Source organism: Pteropus vampyrus, unplaced genomic scaffold (genome assembly GCF_000151845.1).
Source record: "Pteropus vampyrus isolate Shadow unplaced genomic scaffold, Pvam_2.0 Scaffold303, whole genome shotgun sequence".
In the NCBI taxonomy this organism is placed as follows: Eukaryota; Metazoa; Chordata; class Mammalia; order Chiroptera; family Pteropodidae; genus Pteropus; species Pteropus vampyrus.
The window spans coordinates 959,238-974,369 of NW_011889084.1; the positions used below are offsets into that span (position 1 = coordinate 959,238).

A 15,132-nucleotide genomic window follows, 5' to 3' on the forward strand; every position below is an offset into this window, starting at 1 on the left:
TCAAAGATGATTTTGAAATAGTTATTTTATAGCATTTGGAAGAATGGAAAGCACGATTACCCGAACTGCATTTCAGCTCAAGTTCACTTTGGGTCTTCGCTCTAGTGTGCCGTCGTAAGCTGCTCACTGCCTGTCTCACCTGTCAGACTTTTATTTTGTATCCAGGAGAGGCATAGCAAGTGATACGATATATTGACCTAGTTTGTAGGGAAAGCACAAGGAGATTGTTACTGTCATAACCACAGGCCTTATTTCAGAATTAGAATGAGATAGAGAGGGAATCGTTACAAATAGGCCATTGGTCTGGCTCATTCCCTCCCTACAGGTTCTGGAAGAATAAGATAAATGCACATGTTCTTATAGAAAAAACCGATGGATGAATCATATTTAGTTCCCATCAAGAATGTAAAAATGCCTGCTATGTTTACATCTCTTCACCATATGGGGCAAGACTCCTAGATCATATCCTTACCACTAGAATATGAAATGATTGGTTAAATTTTGAGAGTTTGAAATTCTGTGTTTCAGTTTTCAGAAGTGCAAGCAAGACGGCTAACATTCAAGACGGGGAAAATAGGCCAGAGACATTCCAGCCTTATACAAAATATGCATGTGATCTCAAACTGCACTGGGATAATGGTCCTCCTCTACTACCTGTCTCAGAAACCGAAAACTTCTGTCCATAGCAGCCCTCTCCCTCAACAAGAAGAGCACATATAGTTCTGCTGCAGTTCACCTGCACCAAAGACTCAAACCTCCAGTGCAGGAGACTCCAGGGCTATTGGCTGGCTTGGTGGGTAGCAAGTGCCGGATCCAAAGGCTAGTGCCATTCTGTGTCAGGTCCAGCCTGCCGTGCTCTGAGGTTCCTTCACTCCTGCCACTGAGATATTTAGCCACCCTCCCAGGGAAAACAATACAAAACAATAGTAACAAAGATACCTATGATTCTGAAAGCAAAAGCCACATAAGGGATTTTTGTATAAGGGCCTTAATCGCTATTGCAAAGCGGTATTGAATTGGCAGAGATGTTTCGTAATTACTAAATGCATTAATGCTTGAATTTTCACAGTTGTTGAGGGAAAGCATTATTATTCCGTTTAAACTGAGAGAGCTCTTTAGAAACTGGATGGAGGAGCCGTGTGTCCCGCTATTGCTCTGTGTCTGAGAGTCCTTTAACATCCATCCTCCTTTCTCCAGGTACACTGGCTATAGTAGTGACTTCAAACCACTGACCCTTTAGAACCTGGCTGGGAGACATTGCGATGGAGAGCAGCATTTCCCCAAGTGGTCTACGTGCCAAAAAGAATGGTTAAGGAAGCCAGCCATGATTGTTTCAAAGCACTTTTCCCAGGAAGGTCCAGGGAGGCTTGCTCTTCCATTTGGCCCTCAAAAGACTACTTTGTAAATAAGTGACTGACGTTATGTGAAATATATTGAATAAGTAACTGATTTAAGTAACTGATAAATTTTTAAAAAGTACTAGTGTGATATGTTTTCTGCTCACACTTCGACACCCTGTATATGGATTTTCCTCACAAAGCATTTCTCCAGTTCTCTGCAGATACCACCTGGGTGTCCTGTCATTTAATTCCTTCTGACACTTAACGCTCAGAGTTAGCATGACTCCACTTCAGGTACCTAGGTTACCCACACTTCTATCTTACACAATCGCCTCCTCAGGTTCAATAATTTGCTATAATGGCTCATAGAACTCAGGGAAACACTCCAGTTCTATCACTAGTTTATTACAAAGGTTGCAATGAACAGCCAGATGAAGAGGTATATAAGGTGGGTCTGGAAGGGTCCACAATGAAGGGGTTTTTGTCCCTGTGGAGTTTGGGATGCATCACCCTCCTGATATGTTGATGTGTTCACTAACCCAGAAGCTCTTTAAACCCCCTCATTCAGGGTTTTTATGGAGGGTCCAGTACACAGGCATGATTGATTAAGTCATTGGTCATTGATGATTAGCTCAGTCTTCAGCCCTTCTCCCTCTAAGGAGGTGAGAGCAGAGCTGAAATTTCCAACCATCTAATTACAAGGTCAATTCCCCTGGCAAACAGCTCTCATCCCCTAAGAGTCACCTCATTGGTTTAACCCAGGTAAAGTTGAAAGAGTTGAATAACAACAGATATTCCTCTCACCCTATCACACAGGAAATTCCAGCAGATGAAGACCAAATAAATATTTCTTATGATATGACAGTATCAGAGTAGTGAGGTGACATCAGAAAACATAAGCATCTTTCATCACTTGCACATACCAGAACATGGCTGGGAGACTGTGGAAGCCTTTGCCTTTTCTTTGTGGAAACTGGTCATGTTTGAGAGGTCATGTCCCTATTACTGATGTCAAAATCAGAATCTGTCCATCATAAAAAGATTGCTTTTTCTTTAAACTTTTTCTTATTATAAAATAAAACATTTATTGTAAAAGATAAGTTAAGCAAAAAAGAAGAAAATAAAAACTGCCTGTGAGTCCAGCACCAAGAACAAAGTGGTTATTTTGGTGCAATTTCATCATACCTACACCTCCCCAAACACATACAATTTAAAAAAAAAATTAAGTCTGGCACCTAATACTTTTTAAAGCCCGTGAACAGTATCACAGAGCTGGTATCGTGCTTTTTTTCTTTTACAGTGCTGTCCAGCCCTTTTAAGAAATAGTTACCATTCGGCCTCCACACTGACCCTCAGAACCCTGGCACGAAGTGTTGTTTCAGTTGGGAGCCCACCTTCCAATCCTAACCATGCCGCTTTCTCCCTCCTGGGTTTCTTACAGCCAGTCCAGGCCCCATTGACCACTCATGAAGTTTCCCCTTTGACCTCTCTGGATGGTCTGGGTTACCTGCTGAGTCTGGATCATTTTTCCCGCAGACTCCGACAGCCAGCTGTGCGGTGTTGCATCTGCCCAGGACGAGGAGCCACAGGCCTGCCCTGATGAGTTCGAGGACTTCGTTACCTTTGAGGCAAGTGGTTTTCATGGGAGAGCTGAGAGGGAATTTGATGTTATACCTCCTCCTCTGTGCAGTCTAAGTCCCACTTCACTCAGTGGCCCCTGGACTGTTTATACAGGAAATGGCCTAAAGGGCAGGGCAGGACTCACTCTGCAGCTCTGCGCACACTGTGAAGGGCACTGTGGTCTGTGGGCACTGGGCTCCGGGGGCTCACAGCCACAGCAGGCAGTCTATGCCAAGCATTGAACACCCGAGGCCCTTGGCAGATGTTCCTTGGGGCTTGTTGCTAGTAGAGCAACTCGCTGAGCAGTTAGGGCTCTCTGGTGATGCTGTCACCTTCTGCTATGCTGCTAAGTAAGGCCAGAACAGGGAATATGTCATGGGATTTTTTTTTATCAAATTTCAAAACTATTTTTTGGATCTAGGGACATTTGATTAATACCTTGCCGTCTCCCATCCCCTGCCCCCATAAGAAGCCAGGGTTGCTATGGTTGCATGGTGTTGCCTGTAACTGTGGGTGTTTTGTCCTCTGCCAAGGCTTAGGAAAGGTCTGTGAGCATAGCCTCAGAAGACAGACCACTGTCACTGTGTCCCATCATTTGGTGGGGGCAGATACTGGGAGACCCCAGGTGGCTGGATCTGGGATTTTTTTTTTTTTTTTTTTTTTTTTTTTAATGTACTAGATAATCCTGAGTCTGTGAAGAGCTATTAGGGAAGGCTGTGGTGGCCACCGCCAGTCCCTCAACCCTCTGTAGCCCAGTGAGTGGCTTGGGAAGCAGGGTCGGACTGTACCCTGGTGGGCCTAAGGCCCTGTGTGTCAGTCTTCTGAGCCTCGGCTCCTTTGTGAAATGAGGGGGTTGCACAGAATAGTTTCTGAAAGTACCTTTGAATGCTAACCAACTACAGGACTCTACTGCTTTTCTTCTGTGTCTCAAGTCCCTGCTCTGAGAAACTGCCCCAGGTATTGGTCACCCCTCAGATAACACAGGCTCACTTCCTGACTATGACTTCTGCCAGCACAGACCTGCAGGCCACCTGAGAGTGTTCACTCTTCACAGCTTTGTCCCAAAGTACCAGCTGGGCATGAGACAGGGACCACCATGTATTGCATCCCCTGTGTTCATTCTGGGTGTGCCAGACTCGGTCCTGGCATGTGGAGGCCAATGCCTGGCTGGGACTTGTACTGGCTTCAAGATACAGTGTGGCCAGGCGGAGGGCCTCGGGTTGCAAAACTCTTGACGTGTCGGCTTTCAGATGAACAGCCCCCATGACTGTGAAGAGGCTGCTTATGTGGCCTGAGTTGGTCCCAGCTCCATTTTACAGCAAGGTGTGGTGCAGCACACATTGCATTTTCCTGGCATGCGGTTAGCTCAGGGGATGAGCCTTCCTTTCTTGTTTGGAGCTTCTGGGAGGGAGAGACAGATTGCCTTTTTTGGCAGTAGTACAGGATCCTGTCACCTAGGTCGTCAGCACTGTACCTTTACCACATAGCCCACTACGCACACTTTCTCATTGGTGTCTTTTATTTCTCTCTCATATTTCTGCTCGAGCATTATATCGATTTTTAAAATTTTATGTGTAGGTGGGTATAGTGGGTCAAAGTGTGGTCTCCCAAAAGATTCGTCCACCCAGAACCTGTGAACTTAGAGAAAGGATCTTTGCCAATGTAATTAAGTTAAAGACTCTCAAGATGAGATCATGCTGGGTAGAGTGTCCTTAGACGAGAAAGGGAGATGACACACACGGAAGGAGGCACTATGAAGACAGAAGCAGAGGCTGGAGTGATGTGGCCACAAGCCCAGGACCAGCAGGAGCCAGCTGAAGCTGGAAGAAGCAGGGAAGAAGAATTCAACCCTGCTGACACCTTGATTTGGGACTTCTGGCCTTCATAACTGTGAGAAGATACATTCCTGTTGTTACTAAGCTGCTTAATTATGGTAATTTGATATGGCAACCCCAGGAAACTAATTCAGTATTTTATTATTCAGGATAGTAAAAGGCATCAACACATTTTGTCCTTAAAGTTCCCATTTGGCCCAAACAGGTGAGCCACTGCAGTGGGGCTGCCTCCTGAACCCTGGGTGGAGCAGGCAGAGGTGCTGTTTGACCCTGGCCACCTTTTGTCCTCTGAATGGGTAGATCCCTATCCCCCACAGCCCTCATGACTGTGGCCCTCCCACCTCTGTGGTGCCTCATCCCTGGAGGTGTGCATGCCAGGACAGTTCAAAGAGTATGCAAAAGGAATGCTTCTTAGGTTTTTAGATCCTTTTTTTTTTTCCAGAATAAAGAAAACATTTTTTTTTTTGTTTCTTTGTTACTTAAAAAAATATTTTATATTTTAGCAGTTTTAGGTTTACAGAAAATAGAACAGATGATAGTAAAGAGAGGTCCCATTGCAATCACACTTGCAATTTCCTTCATCATGAACATCTTGCCTTAGTGTGGTACATTTGTTAAAATCGATGAACCAGTATTGATGCATTATTATTAACTAAAGTCTGTAGTTTACATTAGGGTTCACTCTTGGTGTTGTACAGTCTGTGGGTTTTGACAAATGTACAATGTCATGTATCCACCATTGTATAATACAGAGTAGTGTCATTTCCCTAAAAATCCTCTGTACTCTCCTGATTCATCCCTCCCGCTACTAACACCCAGCGACCAGTGATCTTTTACTGTCCCATCGTTTTGCGTTTTGCAGAATGTTACACTGTTGAATCATACAGTGTATAGCCTCTGCTGACTGGCTTCTTTCGCTTAGTAATATGCATTTAAGATTCTTCCATGTCTTTTTATGCTTTTTAAGGTTTTTAGATATAATTTTTAGGGGAGTAGAACTAAATACTGTGAAACTTATAGAAAGATTGCTTTAAAAAAAATGCTTGTACATTGTGTAATCTTAAGAGGTCCAATAAAAATATGAGTGGAGAATATATGCATTATAGCCGAATACCACATTTGTCTCTGAAGATTGCCTCGGCTGGCAATCTTCAGAGACAAATAAGCCTCTTATTGATTTTTCTGGCTGGGCACACAACATTGTTGGTCCAGGAATCCTGTGCAGGGAACTACTGATGGGCTGCTGCTCCTGGTCCTTTTCCTGCTGGGCCATTCAGTGGGTCTTGTAGCTCCCAGCATTTCCCCGAGCATCTCTTTGGCTTGTCACTTGTAACAGAACTCCTAGGAGAAAGTTACTAATGTAGCATCTCTGAGAAGAAGGGGAGGAGGTGACTTAAGGTTTGTCATTGAGGTACAGGGAATGAGAAGAAAGCTCTATCTGAAAATCTTTATGAGCTAGAGGATGGCGTGCTAAAGGCCTACAGGGGGCGATCTCGCACATCAGGATTTCTAGAAGGGGATGAGAAAGTCCTGAACAGAAGCAAACAGAACTGATAAGGATTGTCCCTGCTGTGCCTCCCTCCTTCTCCCACTACCAGCATCTAGAGAAAAATAGCTGCCTTAGTAAAATGACAGGGAAATGTGTCTTTTGTGCAAACTGTTATCAGAAATGTTAGAGTGTCAAGAACAAAAGCCAGTCTGTTTTGAGATCTGACTAACTATTTGTTAAGAACCTAGCAAGGACACTTCCTGGACTTTGCTCCCTACCCTGGCCGGCACAGCAGGAGGTTTAACAGAGCGTGTCTGGGAGCATGTTAAACTTTTTCCCAGGCAGTTATGTACCTTCAGGTGAACACACAGGTTTTGCAGAAATCCCAGCACGGCTTGTCATTTGAGAAGCTAGTGACCAGTCTGGACAGAAGGCCCTAGAGCTTCTGAGTCGATGGGGAGGCTGTCTCCAAGAGCACGCCTTGCCTGGAGCCGGTGTATGGAGCCAGGCCCAGCCCACGAGGCCACCTGGGCTAGCATCTGAGGGTAAGAAGAGGCTGTGTTATGGTGGGACGCTGGCTCACACCATGCCCAGCAGTCACTTTCTCTCTGAGGGACCTTGACCTGAACAGTGGGGACCCTGGGTAGGGTTGGCCACACCTGAATTTCTTCTCATTGGTCGCTCTGTACATGGCCTTACTTGTGTGTCTGTTGACAGATCATTTGTTAACTGGCGAAGCTAACAACATGTAACATAGATTTCCACATGAGTTCATCTTAATGTATAATTTGTAAACATTTTTGAAGTTGACAGCATTGACTTGTGGGCTTCTGGGTAAAAGCAGGTCCCGTCTGGTGGCAAATATGAATGGATGGCCATGTCTATGAATCACTCTTATGTTTTGTCCAAGTAGACTATAGATTAGCATGCACCATGGTCTAAGATGACTTTCTGCCTCTTAGAAAGCAGATGTTTACTCAACTGCCTTGGAAAACTCTCTGCTGGCTGACATTTACTCAGGGCAACCTTGACCAATAGAAGCTGACCCTCAGAGACTGCATGGGGGGCGGGGGTTGGGGCAGCACCTGGGAAATGAGTTGTCCCTGTCCTCCCAGCCACTTGGCCCTCCCTGGGCTTCATCCTGGGGACTTACAGAGCTGATCAGTCTCCTGTCTTTTTTGGGCCACTGTCTGTGCCCTCAGGCTGCATAGGATGCTCCAGGTAAGAGGCTGTTTACTGCCCAGCACCTCCACCAGGGTGTCTGAGTGTTTGTAGCTGTGCTGTGAGGACAGGATCTTCAAAACTCATTTATTTATAATTTGAAGCAAATTAAGTTATAAATGCAAACATAAAGCTTTTTGTGAAGTAGGGAACAGTGTTTAATCTGCGTATGACTTTCCATCAGTACAGGATAGTGGGTTTGCTTTAGAAAAGAGAACTGAAGGTGGGGTGGGGGAGCATTCTTTTCTCTTCTTCTATCTGTTTAAATTGTGGGGAGATGCCCAGGATGGAATGTGTGAGTGCCTGACTTGAGGCAGTTAGGTTTGTATAGTGTCCGCCTCATTGTTCCTCTGTCGATGGAAAACTACTTTCATCCTGAACTGCCCTGGCCAAGGGGGTTTTAGCTACAGCCCTGGCCTCAGCTGCACAATTGGTGTCAGCTCCTTGCAGGTGAAATAAACAGGCCCAATTGCCTGGATCTTCTTCCCTTCCCTGGGGAGAAATGCTAGCTGGGTGCCCAGTTGATTTGTCCATATAAAAACTGAGCTGCCATCAGCGGCATGAGGTCCATGCAGCTGAGAGAAGAGCATCGTACATCTGTCAGAAGCACTTGTTGGTTGACTTTTTAAAAGCTGACCTCAAGACTCGAGTTCTATTTTCCACAGAAAATCATTTCAGATGGTCCCCAGTCAGTATCTGGGGGGCCCTGTGTGGTAAGGATTATGTGGGCCCTGCCTATTTCCTGGGGCCAAGGACTGAGGTTGAGGCGGGGGAGGCGTCCTTGGGAATGTCCTGCAGATAAGGAACAGTGCTCTTATAGGAGTTTTCAGCTGAATACTGAAAAGCTAACTGGTCTTTGTCATTGTTGTTAGAAGTCTGGGGGTCTTCTTGGTGCCCTTGGGTGGTTCTCAAGTAGTATCCCATGTGAGCAGTGCCATCTGGGCAGCTGATCAACAGCCACCCCTCAGAGGACGTCAGGAGTTGGCCGTGGTGCTTCCTCCTCAGGCCAGCTCCTGACATACTGGCACTTGCTCGGTTCAGACAGCTCTTCTCAGCCTGTGTTACCTGCACAGAGCCAGCCTGCGCCTGGCAGAAAGAGAAAGACCTTCTCAGGGATGATAACAAGAATGAGAGCGGGTGCCTATTCAAGTGATTTCTCGGTTTCAAATTTCGAAGTGAGTTTAGGTTGCAAGGCAAATTAGGTTTTCCCATGGAAATATAAGTAACATCATTGAACACCTGAATAGGTACATCTCATGTCATTTGCCATTTTATTCTGGCCTTATAAGCAGCTGGCAGGGATTCCGCCCACCAATGACACACGAACCCTATAGTCTTTTTCTGTTTCTGTTTCTGCACCAGCCTTTGTAGTCTTTCTTGATCCTATATGAGATCAGCATTTACAACTCCCATTTTATAAATTAGGTAGCAGAGCTCAGGGTGGTTGAGACCCTATTCTGGGGTCATAGGGTTTTGTAGACAGCAGACCAAGGATGGACTTCGGCCTCTCATCAGCCACACCAGGCTCCCGACAGCTCGGCCAGGATCCTTCATATCGCTTCGATGGGGCAAGGAGCCTTGGGGACGCAGCCGTGCAAGGTCCTCTAGTTGTCCCCAAGGTAGCCAAGGACTGGTGACTTTTTGTTAACCACAGCACATCTGAGCATATTGTCCACTTCCTGTGATACCCGAACCTGCGTACAAAGTACACCTATCTCCAGCCACTTTATGAAATCTCACCTGTTTGTAAATTGTTAACCTCAGAATCCTACAAGCATGACATGGTGGCTACTTTTTTTTAACCAATGAAATTGCTTTTTAATTAAAGTTGAGGCGATAAATTGAAGATGGCTTATTTAATGGTTCTTTAGTTTTAAGTTCATTTGTACAATCCACAAATATGTCTTGCGTGCTGTGTGCCATCCCAGTGCTAGATGCTAACTAAGTCCATACATGTAAAAATAAAGATATGTTTAGTGGGAAAGTAGACATTTAACCAGTGAACATGATTGATTGATTAAATAATTGGTTAATTAGTATTTTGAGGTTAGACCATGTAATTGAATTTCAAAGCAATAGCCTGAACGTATATAACAGATATTCATGTGACTTTTTAATTTAAAAAGGCATATTTTTACACTATCGAATGCTAATTCTTTGGAAATAAGTAATTCTAATGTTTGAGGCTACAAAATGAGTGGTTGATTCTACTGGAATTTATCATGTTTTGGGGTGCTCTTACCTGTTTTAGGTATATTTATATAACTAACTTTAAAAAGAACTCCAATAGCTTTTTCTGCACTTGGACATATACCATTTTTCACTTTTTAAAAATATTAAATCATTTTGCAAGCTAATGTTTCTGCTTTAAAAATATAGTAGGGACTTCTCCCACGTGAGAACTCTTCTTCCGCGTGGTCATTTCGATTCCCGCAGCAGCAGTGCGCTGTGCCGGGCATCGCGGTTTTTTGTATTGCTTGCCACACATGGGCATCATCATTTCCAAGGTGCCAGGACTGACTCTTGGCATTCTCTCCTAGGCCAATGAGGTGACAGACAGCGCGTACATGGGCTCTGAGAGCACCTACAGTGAGTGCGAGACCTTCACCGACGAGGACACAAGCACCCTGGTGCACCCCGAGCTGCAGCCTGAAGGGGATGCAGACAGTGCAGGTGGCTCAGCTGTGCCCTCTGAGTGCCTGGATGCCATGGAGGACCCTGGCCACGGTGCTTTGCTGCTGCTTCCAGGCAGGTCTGTACTCTGCCCCAGCACGGCCCGGCTGTTGTGCATAAGGCACCATGCGGACATGTCTGATGGGCAGATTGGGTTCATAGAGGGGTTCATGTCAGAGGGTTTAGCATGATCACAGGGCCTGCAGGATGGCCTACATCCAGCTGCTCTGAGCAGTCTCCTGGTTACAGCTGACCTACCTGTCAGGAGATGCCCTTCCTGCTGAGCAGATGACTATGATTATAAGCACTGCACAGCTTCTTTGGCTGTAGAGTTAGAAAGTGCAGAAGAAAACTTTAACTTTGTCTTTAACTTGGTTACAGTTCTTATAAAGTAGGCGCGACACAATATTCAGTAAATGTCTTCTGGGAGGATCTTAGAACCTTATAACTAGACCTGGTCCCATCCCCCTGTGGTGGCCCCAGCTGCCCCCATGCATTTGAGGACCAGTGAGGGAAGAGGGCAGGGTGAGAGAGGTGCTAGTGGCGCCCATGTGGCCCCGAATGAACAGCTTGTGGTTTTGTCCTCTACTACTGAGAAAGCCATTGTTTTGTGCACAGTTGTAAATCATTTATTTTCATTATTATTAGAGCATTCCTGTGTATGAATATGCTGTAGCTTTTTAACTTACTGTCGATGAGCACTTGGGTAGTTGACAGTTTTGGTTTTATGAATAAAGCTGCTGTAAACATTACATATCTTTTAATGGGGCATCTGGAGCACACACGTTGGCTTTAGAAGTTATTGCGCTTGCTGCAATTTAGACAGTTACGAATAGGGCTTACAGTAGTTACGTGCCCGCCAGTTGCTGTGGGCTCTGGTTGCTCCCCATCCTCAGCAGCACCTGGCATTATCTGCTTTTTCATATTCGTTTTCTGGAGGGTATGGAGTGGAACATTGGTTCGGGATAGTTCTTACTAGTTTTTCCCAGGTGGCTCAAAAGAATGAGCACCTTTTGCACCTTTTCTTGCTTTTCTTGCCCATTTAGGGTTCCTGTTTTGTGAAGTGCCTGTTCATGTCTTTTGCCCATTTGTTTATTGCAGGAATCTATAAACTTTTTCTGTAAAAGGCCAGATAATAAAAAAAATTTTGACTTATAGGCTGTATGGTCTTGGTGGCTGCTGCTCAGCTCTGCTGTTGTAGTGCAAAGTGGCACATGTGTGAGTAGGATCTGGCCTTTCCTGGCCTATTGGTCCTGGTGTCTGTCTTTTTCTTACTGATTTGTAGCAGTTCTTTATATATTTTAAGTATGAGTCCTTTGTCCCATATGTGGATCGCAAGTATCTGTTTTCTACTCTGTAGGTTGTCTTTTAGTTTCCTAGTGTTATCTTTGAGGAACAGATGTTTTTAATTCTACTATAGTCTGGTTTATCTGTTTTTCTTTTGTGGTTAGCACTTCTGTGTTGTTTAAGAAGTCAACTTACTCCATAGCTATGATGTTTACTTCTGCTTTTCTTTAAAGCCCATTGTTTTGCTTTCATATTCAGATCCGTTATCTCTCTATAAGTGATCTTTTGTGTGTGGTGTGAGGTAAGGATAATTTTCTCTATATTGATATTCAGTTGAATCAGTCTCATTTTGAAAAGATTCCTCCTTCTTCCACTGTCCAGGTATCACATTGATCCCATGAGGTGGCTACTGGAACATTTGAAATCACACACGTAGTTGCAGCACACTTCTACTGGAAAGCGCCATTTGCATCCTTGGTTCTGGGGCTGCCCATGGCCATGTGTCAGAAAGTGTCATTTCTGTTTTGCTTTTGCAGATCCCACTTGCACAGCCAGTCTGTCGTCACAGTCATAGGTGGCGAGGAGCATTTTGAGGACTATGGTGAGGGCAGTGAAGCGGAACTGTCCCCAGAGACCCTCTGCAATGGGGAGAATGGCTGCAGAGACCCCACTTTTCTCATCTCCAGGTAATTCAGCCCTGCACTGGTGCACGTGTCCTCCTCCTTAGTCTCCCCATGTTTAGTTGTAGGGAAGTTTCCCCTTTGGTTCACAAAAACTTGTTCTATTTGCTGTAATATAATTAGTATACCATAGTCAAAATTTTAAGATTTATACCTAGGTGAAAGTTGCCTGAAGTTTCTCTTGTCCAGTTATATTCCCACGTCACTCTACATTTATGAGGAGGCCTCAACTGAGCCATGTGGCCCAGAGCCTGTGTTGGATCTCATTATGGTTTGTAGCTGGCTTTGAGGGAAGCTATATGTATGTATACATGTGGAAACATTTAAGTTCTGCTCTCATAGCAAATTTCAATTATATAACACGGTGTCATCAACTGTAGTCATATTTTACATTAGATCCTCAGACCTCATTCATCTTGTAGCTAAAAATCTGTGCCCTTTGACCAGCCTCTGAGGGAGCCTTTACTATCACAAACGATTCTTTGAATTAATTTCATTATAGTAATCTGACATCCCGAAACTGTCTGAAAAGTTCTGGCTTTTAATAAACAGCACCGTGATATCTGAAGGGCAAGATCCTCGCTTATAGAGCTGGTTACTCCCTGGCTCTCTTTCCTCATAGGGCTACACAGGAGGCCCTGGGAGAAAGCCAGCACTCGTATCCGAATGAGGGGCCTGAGTGTGCTGTGTCCCATGGGCTTGGCAGCCTTTCGCTCATGGCCGGCCCATCGGAGAACGTGCCTGCCTCTAGGAGAGGACCCTTCAGTCTCCTCTCACGTTTGCACTCAGTTCTTGAAACTCTCCATCTTTGTTGACAGCAGAGGCCAAGTATCTTTAAACTGGCAATTGCAAGATTCTTCCTTTGCCCAGACTGTTACCCAGGCCTAGAGGACCTGGGTGGATGGCAATACCAGGAGGGTCTGCCTGACTGGCTCCGCCTTTGCTTTCTTCATGTGCTGTTCCCTAAGCTTCCCACTATCGTAGGGTGAGAAACCCTCCAAAGGTGGCCCTGGGAGTGCAAGTTAGTGAAGCGGTAAGCTTGCTTTCAGCAGCTCTCCTCTTCTGATAAGAATGCTTGTGGTGGTGTTCAAATCAAGGCCAAAGGACTTGGCATTGCTAAGTGTGTGTTTCTGTCCTGCTTTGGTAATCTCTTCCTATTCGTTTAGTTTGTCTCTGTCTCTTGTCCAGTGTTTCACTGTTTTCTGTCTCTCAAGTGTGATTTCTATGGTATAATTGATATTTCGCTTTAATCTTTCTTTAAATTGAACTTCCAAATTGGCTGTTAAAAGCCCACGGGTCCTTATGACCCAGGGATGTTGCTGCCCATTGAAATTAGATCACAGAAGAGCCAATAGAATTCTGACTTTTTAACAAAGGTATTAAAAATGACAAAATTCCTGGCGATTCTAGTGGTTTTTAGAGCAGTTATTAGAGTAGTTATAGTACAGTGAGTTAAACTCCACCTGGAGACTTGCTTTGCTCTCCCATTGATGAGTTTTTGACAAAGGAGGAAGCAGTGTCTCCAGGCACTTACTTGTTCAGGGTTTTCCTTTTACAGTGAAGCTGATGGGCTACCCCATTTCCTCTGAGTACCTGACCAGGAAGGAGTGGGTATGTGGCTGAGTCCCTTGTGGCTCGAACTGATACGTGTCATAGGTCCTAGAGATGACATTGAGGAAGGTGGGTTCGACACAGCAGTCTGAAAGAGCCAGAATCTTTTACAGCCAGTTACCTGACAACATGCTTTTGCCCAGCCAACTTGAGCCTTGTGTGGAGTCACAGGTAACCCGACGGGTCCTTGCTGTCTCCTGAACTGATGCTTCTCGTCTCTCTAGCTCTGACCCGCTTGCCACAAAGCTGCACAGCATCCTCACTGATGAGGCTTTTGAGTTTTACTGTAGCCAGTGCCACAAACAAATCAACCGCCTAGAGGATCTTTCTGCTCGCCTGAATGATCTTGAAAAGAATAGGTAACTGACCTAGTGCCTGGCCTTGTTCTGTGTTCAAGGGTAAGGGGGACTCTTGCCCCTATCTCTCCCAGGCTGGTCCAGCCAACTCTGGGAGGGGAGGCTTCCTCTGGAGGCTGGGCCTGAATTGTGGTCCAAAGGTGAGCGTGCATACTCGGAACTCTTCCCTGGCCCTGCCCTGCCCTCCCTGCATGTGCTGGCCTGTGTTTAGTGCCCTTCGCCCTCCTTGCTCCCTTGTGCATGTGGCAGTCTAATCAGCTTCTTCTGTTTCTATGGAGGAAACAATCTTTAGACACTATGTATCCTGCATGCAGAAATCTAGCCTTGCGGAAATCCAGCCTGTGAAAAAAAGTCTGTGCTTAGAAAGAGATACTTTCTTCATTTTATTAAAAGATTTCTTTGAGAGTCACATGGAATAGCATTGGGAAATTTAAAGTAAGATTTTTGTCTTTAAAAAGATTTGTAGTCAACTTTCAGAAATGTTGGTTTAAATCAAGTGTGCATTCTCTAGGTGAGCCCCTCCCCTGAACTTGCTTTTGTAAGGTTGCCCTAGACTATTGTTACCAGGAGAATCCAGCTTTGCTACCTTGTTTTTAAAACAGGCAACCAGGACCCCAGCATGTGCTGCTACTCCTTACTCCTCCTCAGTCAGATCTCTTCATCTCCTGGGACCAGTTTGTATCAGACCATTTGCTTCCCTCTCTGTCTCCGATACCCCACCCCAGCTCAGGTCAGCGTTCCAGGAATGGACACTTCCTTTTGCTGGCTCCTCACAACTTTATAAACTCCAGTTATATATGTAAAACAGTTTTTGGGTAGGTTGTACATATAGACATGCCCATGAAGCATATTGTTGATTTAGCTTGTTATATGGGCAAGCCCCAGGGCGGGCCACTTAGAGCACAGAAAGGGCTGGTACATGCTGATTGGTACTATGGGCTCCCAGTTGACAATCCAGGGTGGGTTCCTAGAAGAAGGGATCTTGGACTAGTGGTCGGTAGGTTACCTAAAAGATGGCAG

At 45.2% G+C, this 15,132-nt stretch overlaps 1 protein-coding gene across 1 annotated transcript in view; it reads left to right on the forward strand.

The window, feature by feature from the left end:
• RAB11FIP3 (RAB11 family interacting protein 3) overlaps positions 1 to 15,132 on the forward strand; it is a 77,810-nt gene that overhangs the window by 45,363 nt on the left and 17,315 nt on the right. The window contains exons 3-6 of the mRNA XM_011376757.2: positions 2,877 to 2,968; positions 10,046 to 10,257; positions 12,002 to 12,151; positions 13,981 to 14,115. Of these exons, the coding sequence (XP_011375059.1) occupies positions 2,877 to 2,968; positions 10,046 to 10,257; positions 12,002 to 12,151; positions 13,981 to 14,115 (589 nt within the window). The remainder of the gene's footprint in view (positions 1 to 2,876; positions 2,969 to 10,045; positions 10,258 to 12,001; positions 12,152 to 13,980; positions 14,116 to 15,132) is intronic.